Below are 22,467 nucleotides of genomic sequence, written 5' to 3'. Positions count from 1 at the left end.
ACATGGGTAGGAGGGAGGGGCGGGCAGTGAAAAAAATACAGTTAAGACAATGAAAGATGTAGAAAACTAAAACGGAGTGAAGCAAAGAGTAGTTACTGTAAAGAAATGCTGAGATGGAAGAAACTGACATAAATTAAGGTGAGGTGGGTGGCAAGAGCAAAGGACATGTTGTAGTGCTGGTTCCCACCTGTGGAATTCTGAGAAACTGGTGTCTGGGGGAAAGGATCCAGATGGCACATGTGGTGAAACAGGTATCAAGCTCATGACTGTCATGTTGTAGAGCATGTGAAATGGTACATGTCATATGCCAGCTGTTATGTAAACATTGTTCAGCCTTTTACATCAGTACAACATCAATTAGGATGAATGGGCATAGGCAGAAAGTGTACGCTGACAACATGCAATATCCTCTTGCAGAGCATGTTCTATAACATGAAAATAATGACCTTGCTACCTGTTTCATCACATTTGCTGTCTGGACTATTCCCCACACTCCAGTTCCTCAGAACTCCACAGGTGGGGTCAGCAGCTCGTGGTCTAGTGGCTAGTGTTGCTACCTCTGGATCACGGGGTCCCGGGTTCGATTCCTGACCTGGTTGGGGATTTTCTCTGCCTGGAGACTGGGTCTTTGTGTTGTCCTCATCATTCCATCATCATTTCGTGAAAGTGGCTAGATTGGACTGTGCACAGATTAGGAATTTGTACGGGTGCTGATAACCATGCAGTTGAGTGCCCCACAAACCAGACATCATCATCATCATCATCATCATCATCCACAGGTAGGAACTAGCACTACAACATGTCCTTGGTTCTCACCACCCACCTGGCCATAATTTACATTAATTTCTTCCACCTCAGCATTTCTTCACAACAACTACTCTTTTCTTCACTCTGTTTTAGTTTTCTACATCTTTCATTGTTTTACGTGTCTATTTTTTACTGCCCCCTGCCACCTCTGTTATGTACAATGCACTTAGCTTTTCACTCTTATTAACTCCTGCATGATGTTTAAGTAGTAATCTCTGGCTTTCATATTATCCTGTCTTGCACCTTTAAGCTCTCAGGTTTTCAAATCTCGACCAATGCAATCCCAAACAATCAGTCATTCCTTCTCATCCCATGCGGCAAGTCTCCCCTGACCCACTGTTCTGGGTAACTTTCCCAAAATCTAACCCTTTTCCTCGATATCTCCAATCCTTTTCCTTCATCCAACTTCCTTCCCCTTCAACCTTTCTGCCTGAAGATAAAGTCACTGCTCCGAAAGCTTACCTATAGTTATAACCGTATTTTATGTGTATGTTCTGCCACTGCTTGTTGAGTAGAATTTTTATCCATCCAATTAAATTATTTTGTCAAAAATTGATTGTTTCTGTTGTTAAATTGAATTCTTTTTTTTTTTTAGGTTTGACCCTGATGAAGACACATGGACAAATGTGAAGCCAATGCATGTGAAACGATTAGGAGTTGCTGTAGCTGTTGTCAACAGGTTACTCTATGCTATAGGAGGTTATGATGGCAAAGCCAGGCAGAGTAGTGTTGAATGTTATCATCCAGAGAATGATGAATGGACTATGGTGGCACCTCTTAATGTCAGTCGCAGTGGTGCAGGTATGACATTATTAATAAAAGTCTTGTGGCATTCAGCATAGAATTCTTATCTTTGTGAGTATGTATGTGTGCATTCATGTAATATGTGGCAGTAAATGCTAACAAGTAATTGGTTTTGAGTCCATCTTTGTAGCTGAGTGGTCAGCATGGCTTGCTGCAATATTGGGTTCCCTGGGTTTGATTCCCAGTACTGGCAGGGATTTTTTCCATGGTAGAAGGACTGGTATGGGGTACACTCAGTCTCCTGATGTGAACTGAGGAGCTGCTCAACAGATCAGTAGTGGTTAACAGGTCAAGAGACCTGGTAATGTCTGGGAGAGTGGTGTGTTGAAAACATGCCCCTCCATAGCACAACCAATGATTCCATTGGCAGAGGATGACACAATAGTTGATCAGGGAAGATTGGCTCATCTAGGACCAGAACACAGAACTTTACCTCCACCTAACTGATTTTGAAGGTGTTTTTTCTTCTAATAAAATGCCAAAGTAAAATAATATGTAAGAAATGAAGATTAATTTTGTATGATACCCAAATAGAAGTTCATTGTGAGATCCAAGTTCTTCCAACACATACAATGTTCAAATAACTTACAAGAATGCAGCTGGGTGTCTTCATCAACAATCACTGATATTTCAACGGGTGATCACCCTGTCATTTTCAAGGCAAAGGTGCAGCAAGTAAGCCCTGTACAACGGAATTTAAAACCTTGATTTGCAGAGCAATTTGGGAATGATGAAATGCTGAAATACACACACACACACACACACACACACACACACACTAAAAATGCAAGCACCACCACACAACTGAATTTGACTAATGACAGACCTTATCAACAGTGAAAATTACTAAACAGTATGTCAGGTACCATTAACTCTGTCCCTCTGTTTTTTCATAAAGAAGAGAGAGCAGGATTCCACACAGAATTTAAGCAAAAATCTCCATCTCTATTTATAAGGTTACTTGATAATTTAATTTCAGCTGCTTCCATAATAACACTATCCCAATAGCTGGAAGCGCATGCCAGAATCTCTGCATTGTTATGTTCCACAGGATGACTGCTGCCAAGACAATGTTCTACAATAGCCAATTTTCTTGACCACTGTAAGCATGTTGTGATGCTTATGCTCGGTACACTAGCCCTCCATGGTCCTAATAGTCTGATCAATATATGACATTCCACACTTGCAAAGAATACAATAGACTTCTGCTTTATGCAAACCAAGCTCATCCTTAACAGAAGCTAAAATGGCTTTAATCTTAGATGAAAGTGAGAAAACACATTTCACATCATATTTCCACAAAATACAGTCAATCTTGTTGGAAACACTTCTTGTGTAAGGCAGAAAGGCAGGAGACCATGATGCCAACTTGGTATTACCATCACTCACACGGTGCATGCACAATGGACATCTGATCTGTCTTTCACAATACCCATTCTGATGAAAGGTGTCCACAACAGTAGTTAACTCCGCCAACAAAGTCTCAGAGTCTGAAACTGCATGGACCCTGCGAGCCAATATACAAAGTACCCCTTCATGCTGAGCCTGATGGTGACAAATAGCAGCTCATAGATACAAGTCATTGTGAGTAGGTTTCCTATAGCCAGCATGTCCAAACATACCATCAGCCTTCCTCCAGAGCAACACATCAAGGAAGTGAGGACAGCCATTCAGTTCCACCTCCATCATGAAACAAATATATGGAGGGACTGAAGCAGGTGTTTTGAGATGCCATTCAAATTCTCATTGCCATGAGGCCAAATGACAAAAGTATTGTCTACATATCTGAAAAATATGCATGTTTCAAAGCATTTCCTTGGTGCATTCCTCAAAGTTGTCCATAAACAAATTTGCAATACTACATGGCAATGTGCTTCCCATGGAAACTCCATCTGTCTGCTCAAAGTACTGGTCATTGAATAAAAAGTAAGTGGAAGTCAACACATGTTGAAACAGGTTTGTTAGTTCAATACCAAGCATTCCTCAATTAGCTGTAATGAATCAGACAAAGGAACGTGAATGAAGAGAGAGATCATATCAAAACTTGCTAGAGTTTCAGAGCCATTTTTATTTATTTTATTTTATTTTATTTTACACATTTAGTACCATAGGACCAAATTGAGGAACAAATTTCGAAGGTCATGGAATGTGTCAGTACATAAAATTACAACAGAAAAGTAATAAGAGATAAAATAAAATGTTTATGGATCCAAAAAAATGACAAGCTATAAGTTTATGTAAATGCAATCAGCTTATTTTTTTCAAGGAACACCTCGACAGAATAGAAGAAGTGACACATGAGGAAACTCTTTATTTTGGATTTGAAAGTGTTAAGATTTTTGAATTCTTGTGGTAGCTATTGAAAATGGATGCAGCAGTATATTGCACACCTTTCTGCATGACAGTCAAGGAAGTGCGATCCAAATGCATATTGGATTTCTGTCTAGTGTTAAGTGAATGAAAGCTGTTAATTCTTGGGAATAAGCTGATATTGTTGACAAGAAATGACGATAAAGAATATATATATTGAGAGGCCAGTGTTGGAATACTCAGACTAACGAACAGGGGTCTACAAGAGGTTCACGAACTTATGCCACTTATTGCCTCAACCACCCATTTCTGAGCCAAAAATACCCTTTGAGAATGGGAAGAGCTACCCTAAAATATAATACTATACATCATAAGGGAATAAAAATAAGCAAAGTAGACTACTTTTCATGTTGAACTATAACTTACTTCAGATTCTGTTCTAATAGTAAAAATGGCAGCATTAAGTCTTTGAACAAGATCCTGAACATGGGCTTTCCACAACAATTTACTGTCTATCTGAGCAACTAGAAATTTGAACTGTTCAGTTTCATTAATCATATGCACATTGTGTGAAATTAAAATGCCAGGTTTTGTTGAATTGTGTGTTAGAAACTGTGAAAACTGAGTCTTACTGAGATTTAGCCTTACTTTATTTTATACAAGCCATCAACATATGTCTTGAACTGTACTATTTGAAACAGTGCCAATGTTGTGCATGACTTCCTTTACTACAAAGCTAGTGTCATCATCAAACAGAAATATTTTAGAATCACCTGTAACACTAGAGGGCATATCATTTATATAAATAAGGAACAGGAGTGGCTCCAGCACTGATCCCTGGGGCAACCCCCCCCCCCCAACCCCCCCGCCCTGCTCCCCTCACCCCCTCACCCCACATTTAACTGTGCCCCACTCAGACCCCATATCATAACCATTCTCAATACTGTGGAGAATGACCTCTAGCTGCCTGTTATTAAAGTAAGAGGTGAACTTTCCATATTCCATAATGGTCCAACTTCTGGAGCAATATTTTGTGATCATCACAATCAAACGCCTTTGTTAAACAAAAAAAGAAGCCTAGAACTCAAAATCTTTTGTTTAATCCATCCAGTACCTCACAGAGAAAAGAGAATATAGCATTTTCAGTTGTTAAACCACTTCTAAAACCAAACTGTACATTTGATAGCAAATTATGTGAAATAAAATGCTCAATTATCCTTACATGCACAGCCTTTTCAATAACCTTAGCAAACACTGATGGCATAGAAATAGGTTTAAAATGGTCTACATTATCCGTTTCCACCTTTCTATAAAGTGGCTTTACTAATGAGTCCTTTAATCATTCGGGAAACTGACCATTCTTAGAGGCAAAATTATAAATATGGCCAAGTACAGGGCTAACATATGCAGCACAGCACTTTAATATTATGATAGATATTCCATCATATGCATGAGAGTCCTTTGTCTTCAGTGATTTAATTATTGACTCAATCTCCCACTTGTCAGTATCACAAGAGGAGTATTCCAGACATCAGTCTTTGAAAAGCATTTTCCAAAAGTTATATGGTTTCCTGCAGAAACTAAGTTTGTATTTAATTCACCAGCAATTTTTGGGAAGTGATTGTTAAATACTGTTCATATATCTGACTTAGCAGCAACAGAAACATTTTTACCATGTACTGACTTTATATAGTTGACCTTGTGCTGCTGACCAGACACTTCGTTCATTACTGCCCATATGGCAAATTAGCTATTCAATTTGTGTACCACATACTCTTTGCCTTCCTAACAATGTTTTTAAGCATCTTACTGTACTGTATGTAACAGGCAACTGTAGCTCAATTGTGACTTCTTCTAAAATTTTGATATAATTCCCATTTCATTCTACATGATATCCTTATTTCACTAGTCAGCCACCCAGACTGCCTTTTACTGCTAGTACCCTGTGTAGAACATTCTAATGGAAAGCAGCTTTCAAAGTACATGAGAAATGTGTTAAGGAAAGCATTATAGTTGTGAGCTGTGTTATCAGCACTATTAACATCCTGCCACTCTTGTTCCTTAATGACTCTTAAAGAGCTCTCTATTGCCATTGGATTAGTTTTTCTGCATAGTTTGTAATTATATATAACACTTCTTTGAGTATAAAAACCTTTTAGTGTTAAAATCTGTGCATTGTGATCTGGAAGGCCATTCACTCTTTTACTAAGAGAATGCCCATTCAGTAATGAAGAATGAATAAAAATATTGTCTGTGGCTGTTCTCCTGCACCATGGCTTGAAAAAATACAATATGCATCAGATATTATGAATTTAGGTAATCTTCCAACATCATTTTCCTTGCACAATCACATACAAAATTAATATTGAAGTCACCACATGCAACAAGTGAATCAGAACTAGCTTGAGCAGAAATGCTCTGAAGTCAGAACAACAATTAGAAGTTTAGTTTCACTGAATTCAACTTCCCTGAATAACAGTCAAATACCTGTTCAGTGCAGTGCTTTGATATGTCTATGGACTCAAATGGAATACTATTTTTTATATACATGGCTATTCTCCCTCTCCACGAAGAACACCTTGAAAAACAGCCCGCTATTATGTTTCCTGGTAAAGCAAGTCTCTGAATTGTCAAATTATTTAAGTGGTGCTTCGATATACCAGTAATGTCAGAGTCAACATCTACACTCCTGGAAATGGAAAAAAGAACACATTGACACTGGTGTGTCAGACCCACCATACTTGCTCCGGACACTGCGAGAGGGCTGTACAAGCAATGATCACACGCACGGCACAGCGGACACACCAGGAACCGCGGTGTTGGCCGTCGAATGGCGCTAGCTGCGCAGCATTTGTGCACCGCCGCCGTCAGTGTCAGCCAGTTTGCCGTGGCATACGGAGCTCCATCGCAGTCTTTAACACTGGTAGCATGCCGCGACAGCGTGTACGTGAACCGTATGTGCAGTTGACGGACTTTGAGCGAGGGCGTATAGTGGGCATGCGGGAGGCCGGGTGGACGTACCGCCAAATTGCTCAACACGTGGGGCGTGAGGTCTCCACAGTACATCGATGTTGTCGCCAGTGGTCGGCGGAAGGTGCAAGTGCCCGTCGACCTGGGACCGGACCGCAGCGACGCACGGATGCACGCCAAGACCATAGGATCCTACGCAGTGCCGTAGGGGACCGCACCGCCACTTCCCAGCAAATTAGGGACACTGTTGCTCCTGGGGTATCGGCGAGGACCATTCGCAACCGTCTCCATGATGCTGGGCTACGGTCCCGCACACCGTTAGGCCGTCTTCCGCTCACGCCCCAACATCGTGCAGCCCGCCTCCAGTGGTGTCGCGACAGGCGTGAATGGAGGGACGAATGGAGACGTGTCGTCTTCAGCGATGAGAGTCGCTTCTGCCATGGTGCCAATGATGGTCGTATGCGTGTTTGGCGCCATGCAGGTGAGCGCCACAATCAGGACTGCATACGACCGAGGCACACAGGGCCAACACCCAGCATCATGGTGTGGGGAGCGATCTCCTACACTGGCCGTACACCACTGGTGATCGTCGAGGGGACACTGAATAGTGCACGGTACATCCAAACCGTCATCGAACCCATCGTTCTACCATTACTAGACCGGCAAGGGAACTTGCTGTTCCAACAGGACAATGCACGTCCGCATGTATCCCGTGCCACCCAACGTGCTCTAGAAGGTGTAAGTCAACTACCCTGGCCAGCAAGATCTCCGGATCTGTCCCACATTGAGCATGTTTGGGACTGGATGAAGCGTCGTCTCACGCGGTCTGCACGGCCAGCACGAACGCTGGTCCAACTGAGGCGCCAGGTGGAAATGGCATGGCAAGCCATTCCACAGGACTACATCCAGCATCTCTACAATCGTCTCCATGGGAGAATAGCAGCCTGCATTGCTGCGAAAGGTGGATATACACTGTACTAGTGCCGACATTGTGCATGCTCTGTTGCCTGTGTCTATGTGCCTGTGGTTCTGTCAGTGTGATCATGTGATGTATCTGACCCCAGGAATGTGTCAATAAAGTTTCCCCTTCCTGGGACAATGAATTCACGGTGTTCTTATTTCAATTTCCAGGAGTGTATAAGCAGTTCACTGACTTCATCTCTAATACCTCTTATATTTTGATGAAATATGCTAATTCCTTTGCTACTTGGATACCTGGCCTCCTTTGAAGGTGGTTCCTTTATTAGAGAGACTTCCTTTAAGCAGGGATACCTATCAACTGACTTCCATCTAAAAAAGGTGCAGCTTTAACACCAACTACTACAGGAATTTTCCCGTGAGTGATCCCCCCACCACCCACTACACTGTCACCAGTGAGCGTAGACAACCTATCCTTCCCGTACCTATTGAAATGCAGGCCATGCCTAGTGAAACCCAATGTATTGATAGGCTCAGCTGGCGCCACTGCAATGTGAACCATGCCCTCCGCCTTCTAAAGCCCCGTCTTAACATGCTCAACAGCAGCATTAAGATGAGGCCGATCATGATGCTGAAACAGTTTGAGTAGCTATCTTTTCCAGGTCAGCCCCCCCCCCCCCCCCCGACCCCCCTTCATCACAGTCCTTGTCCCTATGAATACTATTCTGCTCCACCCACAATCACTGCTTGATCCTCTTTTGTAAAATTTCTACCTAACTCCCCTATGTTAACAGTCTCACCTGAGCCAACCCTGCACTAGGATTCACAATTCTGGTGATCTGGTACTTACTCCCCAATGCTTCTTGCAACTGTTGGCCTACACCTTTGCCATGCGAATTACCTAGCAGTAGAACATTCTTCTTTCTATTAGAATTTGCAACTGCTCCTTAACTGCTGAGGTTTGCTGCATGTTCCTACACCTATACCTACAGCTACAAGAGGCTCCTCTCCACTAAACTCTAACAGTTGGGCAAATCTATTGGTGATAAGCGAAGTACAAATGTGTGCATATCTTCTCCTCCTATCCTCCTATCTGTCTTCTTACCAACTGCCAGTTCCCACTCCCCAGCACCCTTTTCCCTCCTTATCCTATCTAGTTCCTCCTTTGCATTTTGTAACTGTACCTGAAGGGCACAGAGCTTATGCTCCTGCTCCTCTATCAAGTTACTTCTGCTAGAAATTGTGGATTTTCAGGAGTGGATCTCACTAGAATGCCCACTGACTTCCCCACTGCATAGCCTCCAATGAAAATATTTTGAAAAAATTTGCACACAGTAACCCACTATGCATTCCCTCTAATCAACCTAAGAAATCCATTGAGTTCATAATGTGATCCTCACACTGACCAACTAGTGGGATCAACAGAATAGCAAGGTGTTTTGCTACATGATATGTCAGAGTATCAATGTTATTTGCAACTGGATGAAAAGGAACCTCTTCTTTCTGGATATTTGGAAGATTGTATAGCCTATGGGGAACAGCATAATAAGTATTAAGACTGTTGGTAATCTCTTGTGACAAGGAACCTTTCTTTAGGAAGCTGTTAATCTTTCTCTCAGCACTTTTTGTGGAGTTAGCACTGATGCCATAATATGCTGAATGAGATAGTAAACACTGCAAATTTTCAATGTAATCCTGCTTGTTCAGAGCAACTGGAGCATTGCCCTTGTCCACAGGTAAAATAGCAATATCCAGATCAACTCTAAGTGTATGTAAAGCAACCCTCTCTGCTGCTGTTATATTACTCTTGGGTACATGTGCCCCAGGCAGCACACAACAAGGCTCCCCCCTAATCTCCTCTGCAGCCTCAGAAGGTAGTTTAAAAACAATCTGTTCAACAGTGTGAAGGGGTACTTTGCACCTGGATTCACAGGGCCAATGTCATTTCAGACACTAAGAGTTTGTCTTTTCAGTTAACCCATCTTGAGGTTACTTTCATCAGAGCAATGAAAGACAGATCAGATGCGAGTTGTGCTATTGACCAACCATGAAACAGGTGAATGATCATAATACTGAGATGTCTCACACTAGTATGCATCATCTCCATGTCCTTCACAGTGATCGCTTAACATCTGATGCTGGTCATGCCCAGTCCTGGTAACAACACTGCTGATGAACAACACTAATCCACCTGTCATGGAGGATTACAACTCTTTATCACCCTTATGCATGGATCATCTCCAATAGTATTTGTCATATTTTGCAGAAATATGATGTGAAATGTGTTTTCTGACTTCCATCTTAGGGTCCTTTTAGGTTCCATTAAGGATGATCTTGGTTTGCATAAGGTGAGCGTCTGTCACATTCCTTGCAAATGTGGCATGTCATATATTGATCAGACTATCAGGTCAGTGGAGGACTGATGTACTGTGCATGAGTATCACAGGTGCTTACAGCAGTTGAGCAAATCGGCTATTGCAGAACATTGTCATAGCACTGGTCATCCTATGGAATATAACAATGTAGAGACTGCGGCATGCAATTCCAGCTATTCAGATACTGTTATTAAGGAAGCAGTTGAAATTAAATTATCGAGTAACTCTGTAAATAGAGATGGAGGTTTTCACTCAAATTCTGTGTGGAATCCTGCTCTCTCTCTCTCTTGTCAAAAGACAGAGAGACAGAGTTAATGCTACCTCACCCATTGCTTAGTAATTTTCACTATAAGTAACTTATGGCATTGGTTATCTTTGAATCTTTGTTATGTGGTGGGGCTAGTGCTTAGAGAGAGAGAGAGATAGAGAGAGAGAGAGAGAGAGAGAGAGAGAGAGAGAGAGAAATTAACGAAAGTTATAAAAGAAGATAAAGATGTAAGCTAAAATTTTCAGAACTGAAAGTGGACATACATATTAGCCATTTATTGAACAAGAATGATAGGGAAGTAGAAACTGATCACCAATTGGAAGAAATACTGTGAAAGTACATAAAAGAGAAACTTAACTGCAATAGATCAGTTAAGGAACATAGACACAAGTGAAAACATGGTTGGGATTTACAGAATGCTATTGACCTTGCAAGGACCCAAGTAGAATATATGCCAAAGAAAAATAAAGGAAGAAGAGGTCCCTTGTTGAGATAAGGTAAATGTTGAGGCATCACAGATAACTTGGAAAATCTTTTGAATTAAAATGTTCTCTGCTTGGCTAATAGATGGCCTGACAAAAAAAGTGACTCAATCAGAAGGTGTGAGGAAATGAAACAAAATACAGTTTTACAGTTTGAAAATGTATATGATGTTATTTCAGCAAATATTGAGTCAAATTTACAGAGAAATTGTCAGTATGTGCACACTTATTAGTATCATATTGCACCTCCTATGGCATGGATGGATGCACTGATTTGGTTGGAAAGGGTGTCGTAACACTGTATCCTCTCCTGAGGCAAGCTGTGTTTGATATCCATAACACTGGCAGTGGGATGGACTTGACATCCTAACTGGCACCACACAGGTTATATTGGGAACAGATCTGGTGATCTTATTGGTGATGGGAGTACCTGAGCATCACTCAGATAGTTGATAGACACACATTCATCATTGTGTGTGTGTGTGTGTGTGTGTGTGTGTGTGTGTGTGTGTGTGGCAGAGAGAGAGAGAGAGACAGACAGACAGAAAGAGAGACGATTGTCCTGTTGAAAAATGGTACAATGATACTGTCACAAGAGAGATAACTTATAAGTATGCAGGATATGTGTGACATGCCATTGTGCTCTAAAAGACTTCCCTCAATCACTAACAGTGATGACCTGGAGTCCATTGGAAGAATGGGACCCCTCCCCCCTTACTGACAATGATTATTTGGGGTAGTCCAGAACTTTGAATCATTGCTGAACATGGTGCAATGCCATTCGCCAGCATTCCATGATTGCTCGTCATGGTGCAACTCCAAACACAGGTATTTAAGTTGTGATGTTATTCGCAATCTGTATGTGGGATGGTAATACCATAGTGTGGCTGCTGCTAGTCTCCAACCAATGGTGCAAGATGATACAGACTGTTGCAGGAGTTCATTACTTGCTCTCAGGTGGCAGGCACAGTTATGTATGTGTTAAGAAGTGCTTGGTGCACAACACAGTGATCCTCACTTGTGGTGGTCAGACATGGTCAACTGGAGCCTTGACAGTGCATATGCATACTCTCATGTCAGTGTGCTGCTCAACACTGGGATACCATCAATTCTGAATTCCCCATAAATCTGGGCGTTACATGATTCAACCAGCCAGCCAATTGGAGACCCCTAACAGGTCAGGTGCTTATAAAGCTGTCTCACATTAGTATGTGGCATCTCTGTGTCCTTCACAGTGATCACTTAATATTTGATACTGTTCATGCCTCTTATATACCTATCCACACTAATGCACTTGCACTCTGATGGCTGTCCTACCTGTCACAGAGAATTGCAACTCTTTATCATTTACATACCTGTTGATACTGTGGGTGTGTACAACCATGTCTTCCAGTGCTTCACTTTTTTTTTGTCCTACAGTGTATAGTGATAAAAGAAATCAACTGTGTGTAGGCCAAACTGTGCATGCCTGTACTAATGGAGTCTTCATTTATGACTTACTGCAAAACTGAATATCTGAGTAACTAGTTGTAGAGTGATTTTGGCTTCATTAGGTTATGTTTTCCACAAATTTGAAATTTTGATTTTTATGCAGTTAAATTTTGTGAGGTGTTGCATGTTTTGGCGTGTTTTATTACATCTTAGGTAAAGTATACCTTTTGTATTTGTAAATTTTTGTATTTTATTGTAGGTGTGGCTGCACTCAACCAGTACATTTATGTTGTGGGAGGTTATGATGGACAGCGACAGGTAAATTCAGTAGAACGCTATGACACAGAACGTGATATCTGGCAATTTGTTGCAAGTATAAGAATTGCTCGCTCTGCTCTAAGTGTCACTGCTTTGGATGGAAAACTATATGCTATGGGTAAGTCATGGTGTTAGTTTTGTAGTAAAATGTAAAACTATATCCTGAAAATTTGATTCTTGGTATAATAATTTGCATGTAATTAAGGACAATTTTGTGATGTTAGTAAAGGCCATCGACATGCACCGAAATTTTTTTGGCAGGTGAGGTTGGCATTTACAAAATTCTAAAACTTCCAGTTTTGATGCAAATGAGTTGGTCAGTTTTGAAATGTGTCCTGCCATGAGAATTACATTTTATAGTTGACACAAGAAACATATTATGTCCTAGAGAACTGGAGGTGATTCATTCGTTATTAGTCATATGTGATTCTGTAGTGATAAAAACTCTGTACTCAAGATACTGCCGCCACCCCCCCCCCCCCCTCTCGTCCTCCCCCCCTTGTCCACCCCCCCCCCCCCCTCCTGCCACTCCTCCCAAGGGAGGAGCTGTGGCCCCTCTTCTGTTCCCTTCCCCACATTTTTCCAATAACTATGGTTGTGGGATCTCGTGTGTTAAGTTTTTATCTTCCAACAAACATTTTGTTAACCCACCTCTTTACTAGGGAACTGAGTCCATAGATTTGTATACATTGTATCCACTCCATGTAAGACTGGCTCTCCTTGCAGGAAACTGTGACAGGTGTTTCAGAAGTGTATTTCTTTATGCATCATATCTCAGCAGATCCAGCTGAAAGTTGTTATTGCTTCTCCATCCTTCCTGTCAAATGAAAATTGTACAATAATTATAACAGTGGTGCCGACAAACCTCCACTCAGGTATTAAGATAAATTTTATATGTGACACAGTGTTATCTTCATCAGATATCCATTATACACTTTCATAATGATGGTGAAACTAACTTTATATTATGTACAAAGTAAGAAGCACATTGTCCAAAATTAATACCCAAGTTAACCAGCGGTCTCTTCATCCCAAAAACTACAAGGTCCAGTATGAATGTAGAAATTGTAGTATTATGACATATTATGCAGAATTAATTTTTATAGGTTTACTACAGAACTGAAAAATTTGAGTAACAAGCCTAAATTTTGGAATCAAACAAGTTGAAGTGCTTTCTTGTGGTGCTCTCCTTTTTTTTTCTGTACACGTGTTCCTCACAGTAGCTTAGAGTCTTGTGGTATAATACATTATTTATTGCAGATACTTTTGTAAATAATTCTTGTGTTTTTTATTAATTTTTATAGTATTATTTGTTGGTTTATAAATTTTGACATCAGCCTTCTGTGAATGACATAGTGACTCATTTCCTGATCGAGTACCTTAGGCACCAAATTGTCACAGAACCTGAAAAATTAAATTAAAGATTGTTACTACAATAAACTTAGTAGAAGTGGCATTTTGATTGTTTCAAAGAACAGTGCAAATGCTACTTCTGCTGACAGCCAAAAAGTTTTTCAATTCCTTAGAAACAATAAAATACAAAAGATCTTTCAATGGCTTGTTGTAAAGGTAGTACTTTGTTACATTATTTTTAGTGTCTGTATTCAAAAAATGCGTTCTTAAGAAGTTGATTTACAAATGTGGTATCTGATATTTTACAGGTGGCTATGATGGCACAGCATTCCTAAATATTGTGGAGGTGTATGACCCTACAAGAGATGTGTGGGAGGAAGGACAACCACTTACAAGTGGCAGATCAGGCCATGCATGTGCAGTATCATATCCACAATGCCTCATACACTGTGAGCACATGGACCAACCTCTTACACTTATGGACACACCAACTCCAACACCAGGGACCAGTGGTGCAAATATATAACCATGTGCAGTTTTTAGGATTTTTGGAAAGTGTTAAGTGCTTGCTTGAAACAGTGGTTCTCAGCAGAATGGTCTGAATTGTCATAACCCTGACCACAAATAACTCTGAAAACAGTTTAACTTTTTGTGGGGGACAGTTTTACAAAACATAACACTGTGTGTGTGGACAAGCATCAATATGTTATTGCTTGTGACTCATGCCAGATGAGTAACTTCTCAAAGTTCACTCTGAAGAAGCGAGATGTATTAGAATGTAATGAATCAGACAGAAGTGATAGTGTATAAATATTGTGCTGTGAATTTTGTAGTTAACTAAAATTGTGAATGATAATGTTTTGTGGTGTTGGAAATATGTTTTATGGTGCTTGCATCAATTGTAGACATGCAACTAATGACAATTTTAATAACATGGGAAGGCTTTACAGTGAGGAGAACTTCGTGTCTCTTGTTGTTCCCCAGATTTAAAACACTCATCTTTCTCTTTAACAGTTGTAAAAGACACCAGAACCAGGACAATCAAAAGAATAGTGCCATGAAATCGAATAACATTTCTGGCAAAATTTTTACTTCCTTCCACATATGTTTGCTGTGAGATACAATACGCAGTCTTGTAAGTATAATCATCTGAAGAGTCTGTGAGATCCTAGCAGTTTTGAGAATAATGACTTTGTTGCACCTGTATCCTGACATTGAATTGATATTTTAATTAATTTTATCTGCCACTTAAAAATTTTGTTATGCATAACTGCAGCAGAAGATCTTTTTTGTCAAAAAATAGCTATTACTGACTTCTGCTGCAGCAAAGTTTTTTTGGAGAGCTGAGAACTTTGTTATAGGTTAATATCATCTTTAAGTAAATATAAAAGCATACCACCAGTGTGGTATGGTGATTCCTAAAAGACTGAATTGTTATTGTTGTTGTTATAATTATTGTTATTAATATTATTATTATTATTATTATTATTATTATCATCTGTTTTAGATGTAAGCAGTAAACAGAACATAATGATCTTCTACTTCTTGTTGATCCTTTAATCTAATTACATAAAAGGTGGTGCTGAAATTTTTTGACAGTATCACTGAAACTTGGTTTGACACTTTCATTATATCTTTGTTTTACAATGTTACACCAGTTAATATGTGATTCTTTGATAAATTGCATCTCATAGTCTGGGTTACAGACATTTACACATTTGAAGTGAAATTTTGGAAATTGAATAATTGTCTTAAATGCTAGTGGTGTTTTCAGTATAGCAATACAAACCATAGGTTTCTTTCTGTGACATCAGTTGTTATGATACATGGATATAAGGGTCACATTTCAGCAGATTGTGGCTGTTGGTTGTGATGTAAGCTCATATACTGAACGAACCTAAGGTTAGATGTTTACTGAAAACTCCAATTTTTCAAGATATATGGAAGTGTTGGTAAACAATAATGTACCCTTTAAGTAAGCATAGATTGAAGAAGAAAATAAAGGAAAATATCTCTGTGTAAATATTAATTGGGACCATCAAAATTTTGAGACAAATCAAGGAAAAATGTGAAATGTGCTTGTTTACAACCTGGACTTTCCTGTGTGCTTATATTTGTATGTAGGGGCTGTTGTTGATGTGTCTTATTCATATATGACAAATAAACAGTTTTCTTTACTTTCCTTCCTCAGTAATGTTATCATAATCTTCTTCTTCTTCTTCTTTACTGCCAAAATGTTGATCATTATGCTGTTAATTTACCTTTTATTAGTAAATTCAGCAATTCTCTCAGTGCATATTTTCTTTACTTTTAAAATTCAGAAAATATCACTCTTTAAAGGTTTTCCTACTGCAGTCATGGAGGCTTCATAAATTTTCATGGAACTCTTATTAAACTGATTTCTTACATGAAACAAACAATTTTTACTTGTTGTTGGTACTTGCACATGAAGGAGCGAGAAGAATCTTTATTCTAAATGTTGCAATGGTGTTGTGAGATATGAATAGAGATTATACTGAAATAAGTTAAGCATATTGATTTTCTACTACTATTATATTGTGTATACAGTTAAAATTTGAGTCTTATATATTCTTTAAGGGGACATGTCCTATGCTGCCAATGTTAAATTATCGAATTTTGTGACCCATTATCTTGGAAACTTTTAGACACCAACTTACAATTTTCCATAATTATTGAATGCACCTTTCTAGATACACTGAACTAGAATTATTACTAAAATTGTATTGTGGGGCATATTATCTTCTTTTATTTTCAAACACTCAATTTTTTGACAGAATTTTGCAAATAACTGAACATAAAAACAAAACAACTTAGGCTATTTTAATTATTCTACTTCCATATGTGTTGAATCTCACACTTGGAATGCCGTGAAAATTTCATGTCTCTACCATCAGTACTTTTTTAGAAAACGGGTCATTTATTGCATAAAATGTAGTTCATAGACATTGAGGTTTAAAACTTTTTTAATTACTAATTCTTATACAGACTTACATTTCTGCATCTTTTAAGCACTAGAATTGCCCTGGCCCACAGTCTGCATCTTCTTCAGTGTTACAACAGCCCAGTGTTTGCCTCCTCCTTTTCTTTCTTGCTTTTTTTTAGTCATTTGCTGAGCAGCTAACTCTGCTTCACGTACATGAAACTCATCCAGTTCCCGCAGTCCTTTAGCTAGCTGTGTTCTGTCCAAATCTCAGCTCTAATTTCTCCAGAACCGTAAGTTTTTCATAGTTCCCACCATTAAAAGTTATTACAGCATCAGACACTGCTAACTTTACAGTCATAAGGCCAAAAAATACATTTTTTGGCACACTGCACCACACAACATTACTGGGACTCATTCACAGTCTGGGTCTTCCCATGTAAACACTTTTTTAGTAGCTCAGGATTTGCCAAATATCTGTAAACAGGTTTGATTGCCTCCATTACTGCCAAAGGAAGAGAATGTTTATGTGTAAATTCATGTAGGGTGCCAGAAAATTCTGCTTGCCTATATTTACATCAACTGTTTGGTGGAGGTGGACACAAAGCATGACATGACTTTTCACCAGCTGATATTCGATGAAAGAAAGTGCTCCATACAACTCATTTCATCTTCTCTAAATTGTCACAATTATCTCTAATGGCCTTTGCATAATATTCCTGTAATTCATCAATTACTTTGTCTGTTAGTCTTCCAGCACGTTTTATTGTCTTGCTATCTGACAGTTTTATGTTACCCAGCTTGGTTTTTAGGTTTATTCATAATGCCAACTTCTGAAATGTAGCAGTAGGCACAAAACAAAGCAATTCACAGCCTTTTAGACTGTGTAGTTCTCAAGATATGACAGCTCAACTGTGGCGGTATATGCATAGCTGCGAAATTTGACAGTCACATGTGATCATTCAAAATATTATTTGAAGGTCTCACAATTGTCTGATTTTAATGTATTATATACCAAAATGTTCAGGAAGTCCAAAGTACATTATAGAGTAGAAAGCAGAAAATGTCAAATTTCAATGAATTTCATGTACAATTTCCCCTTATAGAAGAAAAATGCTTTATGGAAGAAAGAACAACAAAGTTACAAGAACTTGTACTTTTATATGTGACAAACTTAACTGACAGTATCTGTGAACTATTACACAGTGTTTCATATACCAGCCATTGCACTGCTTGAGTTTTGAGAAAAGACTGTGTAGATAGTGCAAATCTGAAAATAGGATTACACACAGTATGTAGAGTATTAGCAGTGCAATGTTGTTGTTGCTAGTCTGTAGGTTGTTTTGATACAGCTGTCCATGCAAGTCAATCCTGTGCTCCACTATATCTAACTCCAACTTATTTATTTATCTTTTAAAGTTCTTTAACCTCCTTACAATATTATGTGATGTATGAGTCATTTCTCTGACTCATGTTATACAATAAAGCAGTATCACCCCAGTAAATGTTACAGCTGTAGTTTCTCTTGCTTTCAGCTACACAACAGTGGTAACATAGAAAGTCCATCATGGCTAAAGTTACAAGGTCAGATCAGTCAATTACCTAGCCTGTTCCCCTTGAAACTACTGCAGGGCTGCTCTTTACAATTTAATTAATTCATAACCCACAGCAGATGTACATTTTTACAAAATGTTTGTGTGATGTGGGTATTAAATTTTATATAAAAAAGTTATTGTAGAGTTGAAAGTGAATTTTGTAGATAGGAAGGTCCAGTTTGAAAACTACAGTATTGAAATGATGGTGGATGAGGGTGTTTATATGTTATTAATTAAGGTTATTGAAATTTACTTAGTACAAATTAACAGAACTGAAGAATTGTGTTGTGAGACATGAACTACTGCTTTCATCCATTTGTAACCTGGAAAAATATTGGTTGAAAATCTCCTTCAGAGCAGAACTCATTTGTGGAACAAAGGTTTTCGAAATGAGAAGCATTGTGACTCGCCTTGACAAACTGAATGTTTACTTTTTTTAATTTATGATTTTAGCATTAATTTTTGATACTATTTTTAAAATATAAATGGTGTAGATTGTACAATTACATGAACTGAAATTTCAAACCCAATGCCCGCCACCCACCTATTCCACCCTGCCCCCCCCCCCCCTCTCTCTCTCTCTTGTGTGTGTGTGTGTGTGTGTGTGTGTCCATATAGGCAGTTTTGAAAGGCATTATTTTAGGTTCAAGGTATGTTGATACCATGCTCTGTTTCACTGTCAAAATGAGTGCAGTTCATCAAAAAACACAGAAATTAATGTTAATCGGGTAGTTGTGATGACTATCTGTCATACTACAAGTAATGTGTTGTTATGCTAAAAGCAATAGTCTTGTAGCAACATTTATATTATTATTATTGTCATAGTGTATATTGTTAATTTTTCACACCATCATTGTACTTTCAGAATTGTATCACTACACAGATATACAAATAGGTATTTAATTTGTAATTTTCTTTCTTTTTTTTACACTATCTGTAATAACAGATTTCATGTGGTAATTGGAGAGGAGATGGAATTGATCAGAGAATTGTGATATAACCTTTTTAAAATTTTATTGGAAAGTGTGATTTAAAGGTACAGAATTTGTCAAAATTATAATATGTGATTGAAGTTTCATGGATGCAGTTGCTTTGTAAAAATTATATTCAGCTTAAACTTGTGTGCCACAAAATCATTTAGCATCTGTCTGCATTGATATGAAATGAAACAATATGGGAGACAATATGTATAGTACAAAGACAAGCTAGGTGAATAATAGTACAGTGAGATTCATTTTTGTGTTACTCAAGTAATTGTGGGGTAGTTCTGAGGAGAGTTTAATGGACAGTCACTATTATCGTAAACATTTATTGAAACAATTTTTGTCCAGAGGAGGCGCAACTTCTACATTTGATTATTTATGTAGTACTGTAAATAGCATAGAGTCATATGAAAGTTATTGTCAAGGTACAGAAGTTATATAAGCATGAGAAATTGTTAGACAAATCAAAAATTCAGTTATATCAGCCAGAAAGAATATTTAGATTTTGGACACCTGACAGCTGGGGACTTGTTGAGACTGCTCTCCAGAAATTCATAATTTACCAAGTGACAGTGTATAGTGTGATCTAAAGTTAACTTGTATGCTGAAACAGTTTCGCAAGCATTAATATGAAAATTTACACATATTTCTTCAAGTGATGTGTATCTGATTTGGTAAGTTTTTTGCTGAAATTCTGAGAAAAAGCCTATATATGGTTACATAGAGACATGGTAGAACATTCTTGAATCACATAAGTGACTGCTTATTTACCAATCTGTCTTTGCTGAGTGTGATGATGATATGGTGATGGTGGCGATTAAGAGAAAATGACATGTAACAACATGTAATATCTATAATATTTGAATTTATGTAGTCAGAATCAGTTAATACAAATAATATTTGTTTTAAAGAAAATTTGGATTTTAAATAGTATTAAATGTAATCCAAACATATTAAATGCAGTAGTATGTGTAATTTGACCAGGAATGATAATGATGGTGAGAATCTTCAAAGAAATAGCAGAATTTCAGTTAGATTTTTTTATTTGTATTGTATGACATATACTATATGAATACTGATATTCATGAAGAAATTATCATTATTTCTGCAGAAAGCATGAGAATTTGTATTTATGTGAAGTACTGAGTTAATTTGTTAGGCTATGAACTTATTCTACTTCTTTAACTGTTTTTGATGCCTAATAATAATGTGCACAACATTTTGCATTAGGTTTCCTTCAGATAAATGGCAGTAACTTAATTTTATGTGCTTGGAAATGTCCTCAGTCTGTATCAGTTTTTGAAAGTGCTCAGAATATGTTTGCAATATGTTAACTGTTATGAAGACTTTTTGCATTAATATTTATGTATTGTTAAAGTTATATGTAAGAATACAGTTAGCTCTGCCAGATATTGATTTCAGTCTGTGTGTCAGTACATTCTGTGACATATAATTGATTTGAATTTGTGCAGAGACTGTTATAGATAACCAGAATTGAGGGGTAACTATTGTTACAGATTTGTCAACTGAGAATTTTTTTTGTGACAGCTAAAAATAATTTTCTTTTAGTGCCTGGTACTGTGAACAATGTGTCTATTTACATTATGATGTTCCTACTTCCATTTTCTATGAATACCATATAAACTTCTGGATGAGTGATAACAGAAATGTGCAATAGTCCACTCTTATTATGAATATCAAATGGACATTAACTGACTAGCATAATATTACAGTTACAGGTTGTAACAATGTGACATAAATGTTAGGATACATCAGTAGTTGCCAACTGGTGACTGAAATTTTCAGTATAATATACTGTGTGTATATATCTGTATAATACTATTTAACAGGCCTATGGGCTGTCTTAGCATGAAAATGACATTCATTTGAGATAGCTGATATTAATGATATCACTTATTGATACTTACTGAAATGCTTGTACTTAACAGTACATGATTTTCTGCAAAGTGCAATCTAAGACAGTATGTGTAAAGTTCTTTCATTGCCTTTGTCTGTGTGCTTACAACTCTGTAAGTCCATGATTTTCAGTTTTATAACAGGATTTGATTTTTAATTTTTTTCACTGTTAGGGTATTAAATATTGTTAAAATTGTATGATATATTTTTATAGGTCCTCCATTTTCCTCATTGAGGTAAAGCTTTAGAAATATAATATGACATTACTTAACATGTTTGTCTCATGAAGTCATGTATCCCAAATAATGTATTCTCAGATAATAATTTTAATTCACCAGAAAAATGTACACAGTATGAACAAACATATAGCATTAATTTAATAAATTATATAACATTATTTATTCAGTACTATAAAGGTCCTACTTAAGTGTTTCATGCAGTAGGTTATATATAATTTATTATTTCCTTCTTCTGTTTCCCACTGAAGCACTAAACCAGTATTTCACACACAGCTTATATGCAAAGTATGCCATGTTCAGTTTTCATGAATTCAAATTTTAAGGAGTGCATCAGTCTCATTTATTTAAAAATTTTCTTTCCAATTATAATAGTTTCTGATTATGTCTTGTAATATATATTATTCTGTTTTTACCTCATTTTCACATCACTTGAAAATGCTAAGCATTCATAGCCAAAGCTAAAGATCTGCATGTTGCAGTTCTTTTACATATTATTACTGTTTGCTGAATGTTTCAACAGTACCTTTCAAAATAAAAACAACAGTTTACAATTTATTAGCAATTGTTTATTATGGAAGTCACCCAGTCCCAATAACTACAAGTTTTACTGACCATTGTTGCAAAACATTAGTAATTGTGAAATTATAGGAAATATGTTCCACTGATTTTTGAACAAAATACAAATTATCATACTTGTCACCTAAATATATTTCAGTAGAGCTATAGTAATTGAAAGTCCTTGGTGGAATATACATC

At 37.8% G+C, this 22,467-nt stretch overlaps 1 protein-coding gene across 1 annotated transcript in view; it reads left to right on the top strand.

The window, feature by feature from the left end:
* LOC126185200 (kelch-like ECH-associated protein 1B) overlaps nt 1-22,266 on the top strand; it is a 461,339-nt gene extending 439,073 nt beyond the window's left edge. The window contains exons 11-13 of the mRNA XM_049928077.1: nt 1,403-1,608; nt 12,625-12,801; nt 14,345-22,266. Coding sequence (XP_049784034.1) covers nt 1,403-1,608; nt 12,625-12,801; nt 14,345-14,562 — 601 coding nt within the window. The 3' untranslated portion in view covers nt 14,563-22,266. The remainder of the gene's footprint in view (nt 1-1,402; nt 1,609-12,624; nt 12,802-14,344) is intronic.
* Nucleotides 22,267-22,467: the final 201 nt, after the last annotated feature.

The sequence above is a fragment of the Schistocerca cancellata genome, chromosome 4 (genome assembly GCF_023864275.1).
Source record: "Schistocerca cancellata isolate TAMUIC-IGC-003103 chromosome 4, iqSchCanc2.1, whole genome shotgun sequence".
Taxonomy (NCBI): Eukaryota; Metazoa; Arthropoda; class Insecta; order Orthoptera; family Acrididae; genus Schistocerca; species Schistocerca cancellata.
This window is presented reverse-complemented; position numbering and strand designations above follow the sequence as displayed.